General features: G+C 38.2%; 1 protein-coding gene across 1 annotated transcript; it reads left to right on the top strand.

Moving 5' to 3' along the window:
* Positions 1-1,468: 1,468 nt before the first annotated feature.
* On the top strand, positions 1,469-8,872 carry LOC104503695 (otogelin-like protein; the record flags this gene model as incomplete). Its single annotated transcript, XM_010162009.1, has 10 exons — positions 1,469-1,492; positions 2,154-2,343; positions 4,545-4,759; positions 5,233-5,374; positions 5,706-5,891; positions 6,376-6,588; positions 7,486-7,590; positions 7,907-8,014; positions 8,420-8,521; positions 8,768-8,872. Coding segments are annotated over exons 2-10 (1,294 nt in total), but the record flags the coding sequence as incomplete, so codon positions are not given.
* Positions 8,873-10,990: the final 2,118 nt, after the last annotated feature.

Genomic DNA, 10,990 nt, shown 5'->3' with positions numbered 1-10,990 from the left:
TAGTCAAAGTTATTTAATTTTCAGGGAGCATGCTTAATCGTCCTGTCTAGATAAAAAATTTATCTCAGGGTAAATGATGTTTGTTGTATTATGTTATAAGGAAATTCAGATGTAGGTTCCTTTTAAATTACCAGAGGTGATATAACTTCTGAACCTGCATGTCTCCTTTCAGGCTCTCCACTGACAAATATTCTTGAAGCCTTGAGTTTATACTTTACAATATGGTCAAAATACTAAAATATTTTGAATAGTCACAAAAATACTTTGTAGTTATTTTAGGAAGGTATTAATGAGTTTGGGATTAGTGTGATGAGTTGTTCTTTGTAGTTGTCTAACTCTCTGCATGGCCTGCAGAGAAGATCCAGCCACTTTATTTTTAGACTGACAGTTTAGGTCAGGTCAGCCTCATCCTCCTTAGAGTCTGTACATAGATTTTCTTTGCACTGTCCATAGTCATAATTTGTGCAGCCGTTGGACAACTGGCTTGTATTTCCTTCTTTGGGTTTTGGATAAACAAGATCCTGAGGAGGAACTTCATCAAGCTTCTTTCCTTCCCATCCCTGTTTATTCTTTTTTCTCCTCTCACTGGGCAACTGTACACTTGATTTTATAGTCCTGAGTCTTACACTGTTTTAGAGGTTTTCTTTTAAAGTGCTCTCTACTGTTTCTTGGCTGCAGTCTGAAGGTGTGAACACAGCTCACAAAGGCAGAGGACCTTTAGAAGTCTGTAGCTGCAGTTCATTCAGAACTATTTTTTGAAAGTGCTTTGCAGCATATGCTGAGTCTCGTGACGCTGGTAATGAGTTGCTCTCAATGTTAAAGCTGTTTAGTTAAAAGTCCCAGCTCAGGTATGGTATATTTGAGCTACAGTCTGTGCAGAAAGATGCCTTGATAAAACAGAAGCTTTATCAAAGTTAGGGCAGGGGATTTTGTTGGCACACCCACCATATTTCTATGTGCTTTTAATTCAACTTGTTCAGGTCATTGTGTCATCTTCTCTGCATTATTTTCCATATAAATATTTTAAAGTAAATCAAGTCTCTAAAAATAGTTTATAAAAAGATACACTACATTTGCTGGGAAATGTATATTTTTTATTATTCATAAAGAATATATTAATTTAGTTTCATTATGAAGCTGATTATAGAGCAACTTCAAACATAAAGAAAATAGCCGATTTATTTCTGCCAAATAAGAATGCTGCTGATTATCACTGCACTTCTAATGTATTTTTAATGTTTTCCAGAGTGCAAATTCAATAAGAAAACTAGTAAGTACTTTTTTCTTTCACTAAGCATAAAATACATTAATATTACACGTATTGAAAAAATTCCTTATAGCACTGGTACAAATCAGAAAAACAGTAGTAACTAAACTTGTTTGTTACTTTTCTTTCAAGGTTCCCCCTGCAAGCACTTCAGGGCTCTGTTTTAAGAAATTAAATGTAACAACACGCACATGTAAATTACTTATCAATCGTTTAGCAAGAAAAGTAAGTATATGTCACCAATACATAGCATATGTACACTTAAAAGAGAGCTGGAGAGCTGCTCTGTTGAAGAATGCAATAGATAGATTTATAACGGATGTGCTACAGGACTAGGATTACTCTTGTAGTTCAGCTTCCCAGTAATTCATGGCATGCTAGAAGCAAAAAATACACATTTCTGATATCACGCTTCACTTCATTTATCTGAAATGACACTTCAAAGTTGATTTTAGAGAGGCTGCAAAAACATATGTACTTGAGACTCTATTTCCAGAAAAGCTAGAACCAAGCAGAAATGTTCCAAGACATGGTAAATACTTAGCTTCCTTTCCCGCTAGACAGTAATAGGTCAGAACAGAACTTTGAATAATTGGGATGAGGTTGGGTTTGTTTTGTTTTGTTTTCTAATCATACAATATGTGATACTTAAGATTTATTGATTCCTTAATCAGAAAAGTTTTCCATATCAGTATTTTTTCTCATGCCTACTTATTTGCAGTGATAGGAAATGGCACTGACGGGAAGCTCTGTGGTTTAAGCACTGTGCCTGCTACTGTGTGTGACAGAGGCTCTAAAAAGTATCTCTTGCTATAAAATGTGAAGATATATAAAATACATCTTTGCAATCTGTTTTTATCCCTAAAATGTATTCGGTTTATTTTAGGTAGTAGTGGATGCTGTAATTCAGTCATTACCATTTTCAAAAGAAGGACTGAGTATTCAGGATACTGGTGCAATGTATGTCGTAAATACCCCAGCTGGTGTTAGCATCAAGTGGGCTCACATTACAGGCATCATAGATATAGAGTACGGATTACACTCTAACACATCAATGAAGACAGAAGGACTTTGTGGTAAGGCTACGGTGGCAATTTTTTCCCTACTTAATAATTTTCAATTTAAAATTTACACCTCCCTTTTGTGTCTGTGACGTGCTCTCCCTGTAGCTCTCCTTGTGACCCCCACTAACTACACTGACAATGCTATTTGAGATGGGCTTGTGAAATTCTATTCATTAATAATAATAAATCAGTGATTCTGTTTAAAAGCACTGCTTGCTAATAATATACTTTGCAGAGCAAGTAATGATCAATACATTAATTCTAATCAACTTTTAGAAAATGTATTCATCTCCACCAGTGTTTAAGAATATTGTTGAAGTAAAGTAAAGAAAAAGGGAAGATTTTCAATGGAGAGGTGGCTGCTGGAGAAGTTCAGGTAGAGACAGTATATTTCAGTGATTATGGGAGAAAAGAACAACTATCAGATGTTAGCAGTGGCAGCTTATCACTATGCAGATACTGATAGATGTTGTATCTTGGTAAGGGTCCAAGTCCTCTGAGGATAGTGAATCCAAATTCAGACCTCTTAAGGTAAGATCTGGGGTCCAAAACTGTGCTGAGTTGTCTCAGGCTTAAATTACAATGACAGTAAATCTAGCATGGTTCAGGCTTCCCCGACAGCCTTCTTACAACCCTGCCAGTATGAGTGATATGGAAGAGTGTAAGCAGGTATTTTAGAGTTACTTTAATTATACCATAAATGTTAATTTTCTGGTGCATTGTAATTTTACAGGATTTACCCAGTATCGACCAGGAAAAGGAACTTTCTACAATGTTTTAAACTGCTTTCAGTTTGAAAAACAAGCAAAAATCAGATATGGTTTATATATACATAGAAAAAAATTAAGTTTTTTAAATCAATAGCTATATTCTGCTTGAACAAAAGGAAAGTTGTCCTAGATCTAGTGAGAGAAGGAGAATGCTGGCACGTTCTACATCTTTTCCCAGTATCATGCCATCTTCTCTATGGACTGTGAGAAAGATTGGGATGAGGTCAAATGTAGGAAGGATTATCGAATAGTTACTTTTTGTGCCATGAAATGACAGAAAGATGAAGCCTCCTTTAGTGTTTCTTTCCTATTATCTGCTGTTTCATTCCTGGGATTCTCCTGTCTTCTGGGATTCTCCAATCCTCTCCCTCTGATACTGAAAAAATTGCAGGACTATGAGCAAATTTGCTTTATTTTTAAAGCTGTATTGAATCTGCAATTCTGTACAATGGCCCTACAAATTCTAGCACCAGGAGAGCTTGTGGGATGGCATTAAGACATCAGCAAGAAGCAGAGGTGTTAAGAAGACAGGAAAGCGGTGCTGCTCTCAGATGCTTCTTATCATGCAAATACCATCTTCTGTGTTTCTCCATGCTGTCTGAGAGAACAACAGCCTGTCACGCCAGGCTAGCCCAGTTCTAAAGAGGGACCCTGGGGAATATCAGGATGCAGGGCTGGAAGCATGAAGGCAAGGCCTTGGGGTGTGGATAGCAATGCAAAAGTGAAAAACGGATATAGGAACTTCGGCTGCTCAGTCCCTGGGATGTAAAACACTATTATGAAGATTAAAATTTTGGCATTAATGACTAGTTATGTGCTCATAGGAAGTCACTGTTTTCACTGATGATTTAACTGAATATGTACAACAATGAATTCAGGTAACTAGTGGATGGCAGAGGTTTGGGTGGGGTGTTTTTTTCATAAGTTTTTTATTAATAAATTAAGGAAAATATTTTCTCTATAGAAAGCAATTTGTTCATCAAAAGATTCCTTTCATACTTCCTGCATTTAAGTTGTTCAGTTAAGTTTCAATACAGTGTCAAATCAGCGACATGAAGTTAATTTGAAAGCCATCTGCATTTACCCCCATGGAGCTGACTGCTCTTCAGTAGAATGAGATTGGAATCTGGAGCCATGACAGTGAATTTGTTACACTCGGCAGCACGCTTTGGTAGCAGTTTTTTTCAAAAGTTCATTGTTGGGAAAAGTATCATCACTTGTACTGTATGATCTGCTTGTTTTGCTAAGTCGTTGAGCTGACGAGTAAACTCACAAGTAGAAAGAAGTACAGGGGACATGTTGCTGCGTTCATTTATAAATTCAGATGACTAAGTCTCTCAGGGGAGCCCGATGCAGTGTTACCTTATCAAGTGCACTTTTCATTCCCAAAGGAAGTAATATGGTATGTTTCTTTGTGCTTTGAATGTGATGCTCTGTCTCCAGGGGTGTGTAATGGAGACCCTACTGATGACCTGAAAATGCAAAACAGGACCATAATTACAAATATGGAGGAAATTGAAGGGTTCATTAAGAGTTGGGAAATTGAGAAATCACTTGATGTGACAACCAGGAGGCCAGTAAGGAACTGTACTGAAGATAACTGCACATACTGTATGGAACTGTTAAACAGAAGCATTTTCATCCCTTGCCACAAGAAAGTGAGTACTAAGATCAGAGAAATTCCAGGTGCAAATTAAATAAAAGATGTATAATTAAGAAAAGAGTGAGAGAGGTATGCACATTTTTTCTGTTTTGCTTAGTTTCATGAGTTGACAACTGGATGGATGGCTTTAACACCTCTGCCATGTTGGCTTTCATACTTTCAGCATGTTGTCCATTGTAAACACACATCTGTATGGACACCTGTGAAATTATGCTGTTTCTTAAATTATTTAATAGGCAAATCTCAAAGGAGACACCAGATCACCATCTCAACAGAAACACATTACAAAAGAGTTAGAACTGAATACTGTGCCTACTAATGAGTGTTCTGGAAAAAATGGTATTTTTTACTTTAAACACTGCTTGTGATTTTTTCCCTTGCAGCTGTATTATTTCTTGTAATTAATGATTTATTTTAATTACAGAAAGCTCTTCTACTTGTTGATTCTCCATTACAATATGTTCCTAGGTGTCACCACAGGAGTTTTGTGAGAAGATGTGGATCAACAGTACTTATTTTTGGAATTATGAGTGTGATGCACTTTCTGCATATGTGACTTTATGCAACAAGCACAACATCTGCATTAAATGGAGGACACCTGATTACTGTTGTAAGCAGATAGCCATGCTCTGTACCCCAGTGTGGCTTTATACTGCGGCAGTGTTTAGTGATGAGTTAAAAATGTATTACTTTCTGTTGTTATTCTAAGTACCATCTCATTCTACCACAGCATTAGTAAATCAGGGTACAAGTTCTTGAGATGTATTGTTGCAGTTGAAGTGCCAGGAATCAGTTTTAATCTCATTGAATGAGTTGCTTACCTAAAATACTGTTAAAAACATAAATGCTTGCTTTCTATGACACACTCGTTCTTACTACCTGTTTATGAAATGCCGAAAGAATAATAGCAGCACTCAGTGTCCTATTTTTATGACTTGCAGCACTGAGTTGTCCTGAGGGCAAGGAATACCAGCCTTGTGTGCAGCCCTGTGAAGCCAAGACGTGCTTGAATAAATGGTTCTATGAAGATTCACCCTGTTCCTATTTAAGGGAAGACTGTGTGTGTAAAAATGGCACTATTCTGCATAGAACAGACTCTGACCTCTGTATACCAGAAGATAAATGTAGTAAGTGCAGCAGGACAGAGTGGTTTTGCAGATATGTGAATACTAACTGCAGCTCAGTGTAAGCGATGTTTAAGTTCTGTGTCAATCCTCAGTGCGAATCTGTGTACAGCTCCCTTCAACAGATCCTGGCTTTATCTCAAGCTACAGCAGTTGGTGCTGTCAGGTCACTTGGATTCAAGACCCAGGGATGATGTACTTCTGCTGCGGAAAAATGATGGTCATTCTTCTGTAGCTCCCAGGCCTTCTTTCCTGGAGTACTCAGGAAGGAATAGCATGGGCAGGTTTTCCCCTTGCACTCAGTATTTATTTTCACCCATAGCAAAGCATTTGTTCATCTGGGGGTTTCAAGGTCATGATCTTTTCTTGGATGCCCTGACCATAATGCTCCACAGTCCTCTTATACAATAATTTTATGCGGTTCATAGTTGCTTGCAGGAAATCTGGGCTCCTACTTGTTAAAGGGATACAATGTTTTTTCTCTCAGCATGTACAGATAACAAAGGACAACCCCGCTCTGCTGGAGAGATCTGGAATGGGTCCATGAGAGGCTGTTGCATGTACAGCTGTTCAGAAAATGGAAGCGTTATTGCTGTAGAACCTGAATGCAACGAGGACCCACCACCTGTCTGTGAAAGAGAAGGGGAAGTTATCGTCCATGTCATCGAAGAGAGAGCTTGCTGTCCAAAGAAAGTTTGCGGTATGTACCACACTGGTTTTCAGTAACAGAAGTATAAGGTAAGTGCTTGACATTCACTGGAAAATGACAATCTTTAGACAGGGTACAAGGTAACACTTTTCACAAGTGATTTTTAGGTACCTGTGGCTGGGCTGGCAAAGCAGGCTTCTTTCCTTTGTAGGAGCTGACTCACTGAAATTCTATTTTTTCTCTTAGAAGTCCACTAGTGAAACAAAAATTCAGTTAAAAATGAACTTTTAAGTTCTTGGATGGAATTTCAAAAGAAACTGATAAATACTCAATGATGGAAGTAGCTTGGTAATTGGGGCAGTCATCAGAGCCTGTTCCCTTTGCTTATTAGTGCATTGGTGTCAAGAGCAGCATCCTCTGACCTACTGCTGTTTCCCAGAAGCACTATTCTGTGAAATGATCACTGAATACTAATATTCCATCTAGCCTTGGTTGTTGGAAAAAGGAATAAGCTTGTTGCTCCTAAAACATTAAGCAAAAGATACTCAGTTCTTCATAACTTCATCAGGGAAAATGAGAGCGAATGGTCTGGCTGATATGGTGATATTGCTCATTAGTTGGATTCCTGTAACCAATGCTGTATTGTCGATTCATTTAGGGAATATTTCACTGGGACAGTCTAGCTGGCTTCGTATGTAGGAAGCAGCGCAAGTAAATACCTGCTTTAAGAGGGATATAACTGTGCTTGCACCATGCTGCATGAATCGGGCTATGCCAGCCCCGGGTTGAGCTTAGAAGTCTATGCGATGGTATGGAGTGTGCTTTAAGCTGGCTTGGACTGTTCTTCGTTTGTGGATCTCTATACTAGATGGTATATATATCTTGAGCTATAGGACTTGCACATGTGTCTGCTCAGATATGTCAACGTGTGTGTTTTTTATCCCACAGAATGTAACATGTCATTGTGTGATGCCATTATTCCAACATGCAAACCCAATGAGAAACTAGTGGTAGGCTACCACCCCCTGTCCTGCTGCCCACAGTACCAATGTGGTAAGGGAAGTACACAAACAGTTACTGGGACATTTTCCACCCTTGTATTATGTCTTGTATGAAAATTTGCCTTACAAATTGTTTTGATTGTTAACAGAATGGGACATTGTAAATAGCACCAGGAAGTGATGCAGGTTTTGGGTTTTCTTTTCCTCAGCCTCCAATATTTTTTTGTGTTTGTGTTTTGTGTCACTTTAGATTTACAGTCAATTTGGGGTATTTTGTTTTACTAAGTAGATGAAGAATATATTTTCTTTATCTTTTCAGCATTGTTTCTGTGACCCTTTTAAAAAACTGTTTATTTCACATCCTACAGAATGTGATCCTTCAGTTTGTTTCAATGCTTCCCAGCTGGACTGCAGAGAAGATCAATTTATTGTTGAAGCAAAACAGGAAGATCCCTGTTGTTTCTCTTATCTCTGTGGTAAGAAGCCTCTAAGATTTTTATGGATAACTAAAACATAGGTAAGAGTTCACAAAACCAGTCTATAGTTTTAAACCTAATAACTGAAGCCAGGAATTATTGGAGAGGTCAGTGGGACTTTGCACAGATCAGGCTGACCGGAGCATGAATTATTCATGGGTTTTGGGATCTTTCATTTCCAACATAATTTTCAGCATCATATTGAACTTTGTTATGTTTTTACATTTGAATGTCAATCCATAAAAGCTCTGTTATCCAAGTAGCAAACGTAGTATGGCTTCTTATATAGAAGAAGCCTTCTTATATATTCTACTAAATAGAATTCACATGTGCTAACATTTTAGTATTTAAAACTTCGTAAATGTCTGGTGTTTGTTTTTGTTGGTTTTTTTTTTTTTCATTTAGTTTGTGAATCCTGCATTGAGCCTGTTCCCTTGTGTAATGAAGGGGAAATTCTCACAGTAGACCTTAATACCATACACTACTGTTGTCCTCATTACTACTGCGGTGAGTCTAACTGTTGTCAGTTCAGTGCCTGACTAAATTTAAGAAAAATGAGTGTGTGTGTGTTTGTGTGTGTAGATTCCTTTGGTCCAGCATTTAGGGTGGGCTTCAAATAGATATAATTCAGATGCATAAGAATCACAATAGAATTTTATTACAAATGTAATTATTTTAAAAATAGTTTATCAAGAGAAATATAAGCTGGAAAATTCAAAGGAAATTCTTATATGTGTCTCTTCTCCCATTTAGTTTGCGATGAAAATCTTTGTTCTGAGCCTCCTATGAATTGCACAGATGACATGACACTTGTGAAGGAAAAAGTACCTGGGCGGTGTTGTCCAGAGTGGCACTGTGGTAGTTACTGCTTTATTCCTTAATCACTGCTGTTAGCAAAATCTAACAATTAGCTAACTGACTAATACAGTTTTCTTGTTCACTTCTCAGAATGTAGCTGTGAAAACACTACTATGCTGACCTGTAAATTGGTAAGCACTGTCCTTTAGATAGTTCTATTAATGGTGTTCAGCCCTCTTACTTTCCATTCCTTGTTTCAATCAGTTGTAAAGGGTGATGAGGCTGAGCAGGGACAGGCTGGGACTGCCACCCAGCCCCCAGCTCAAGTGCATAACTCCATCTCGAGTCTGCACTGGGTTGTCAACTACTTCTTGAGGAAATATCACTTTGTGTGTTTAATGATGTCAAAAGAAGAAAAGCAACTGTAATGTTATTCTGCTTAATGTTGACTCGAAACAGTATGCTGGGAAGGTTTTCCATGTGGCTAATTCCCAATTGTTTTTAATAATTAATGAGGAATGAGCTTTATGAACTTATATATCATCTTGAGAAACATATTTTGTTAATCATTTATGCTTTTGATTAAAATGATTTAACATTAGTGAATTTAGCCGATATGAGAAGTCTCATTTTGCACCTCACATACTTTCTCGTAGTAGGGACTGTGATCTGGAAAATAGTTATGACTGAATGTTCAAACTCCCATTACTACTGTAGCCACAGGGATATTTTACCTATCAAATGACTGTAGCTTGTCCTTCTCTTCCCCTTATGTGAAGCCTGCATCATGTAAAGTTTAAAAAGGAGCTGTAAATTTGAATAGCTTTCACCTGCCTTTTGGAAGAAAATTCATAGAAGGCAGTCTTTCGCTAAAATGTTTATTATTGAAATAACTTTGTACCTCAGGAAAAATGGCTGTTTAGCGACTCCGCTATTCATATGCATTCCTAGAGAAAATGAAGTGATTTGCTTCTGTTTCAGATAAATACATGGAATAACTCTGGATGCACTACTGCTTCTTGAGTACATTGCAATTTTTCTCTTTTATGAAAGCAAAGGTGGAAATGATGAAAGTAGTATTTTGCATTTTTAGAGAAAAACTGTCTGTTTATCACTGCATTTAATTGTGTGTGACTTTGCAAACTCTTCTTTTTTTTTTTTTATACTCAGGGAGAAGTTCAAAAAATAGATAGCAGTGTTTCCAGTGCTTGTGGATGCACCCACTACATTTGTGGTAACTTCTTCATATTCCTAGCTGTCTTACTTTAGTTTTTAGCAAAAAGAGGATGCAAAGAAAGCAGAAGCAGGACCATAATAACCTTCTCAAACACAGACAGTCTTTTATCTTGATTGTATGGGTGTCTGCCTAGTGACGCATTATGCTCCCCTGTCAGCATATGATGCATTGTCTGCCAACCCATCCGTCTCGTGTTCTGGGAGTGTAGGACTGCCCATGCTCTCAGTCAGGTATGGTCTCTCCAGTGAGAGGCAGATAGGAAGCAGGCTCTGAACCTTAGCTGAGTGTGAGTGGTGCCACCACTCCTAGTCCACTGTCGAGCACAAATGAGACAGCACCTCACACCAGAGCAACAGACCCAGCCAGCCAGCACGGGGTTAGGTACCCAGCCTCGGGATCAGGCTTCTGCTCCTTTCCCTCACTCAGGAGCCCGTATAGACTAGATTTCAGCTGTACTGTGCATGGGAGTGCTTGAGGTATGCTGCAGCCCTGACTGCAGCCCAGGCTGAACTGCCTCCAGGGGCAAAGCACACATTTACAGTCCAGTTTGAGCATATTACTGTCTCACAGGTCATTGTAGACATAGGAGTTTAATTGACAGAAAGGCTACATTTTGTGTTGTCCAGAATAATTCATATAGTGAACTTAGACCGTTGTTAAATAGTAGAACTCTTTAAAAATAAGAACTTTTTTTTTTTTTTTACTTCCACAGTAGGAACAATGTCAATTTTAGGCAATTTTGTATTTTGCAGCCATTTTTGAGCTGAACGATACTTCCTCCCCCTCCTTGTTTGGTAATTAAACCCACAAATCAATCAAGTCTAAAAGTTTGAATACTTTTGTAGAATACAGGATTTTGTCCTACTTATGTCTTCATGGTGATTCTGTTAATTTGCTTTATGATTTCTACCCTTCCTCCACCCCCCCACCCCCCCACCCCC

The sequence above is a fragment of the Eurypyga helias genome, unplaced genomic scaffold (genome assembly GCF_000690775.1).
Source record: "Eurypyga helias isolate BGI_N326 unplaced genomic scaffold, ASM69077v1 scaffold45040, whole genome shotgun sequence".
NCBI lineage: Eukaryota > Metazoa > Chordata > Aves > Eurypygiformes > Eurypygidae > Eurypyga > Eurypyga helias.
Note: the sequence above shows the minus strand (reverse complement) of the source record. Positions and strands in the feature narration are given on the sequence as shown.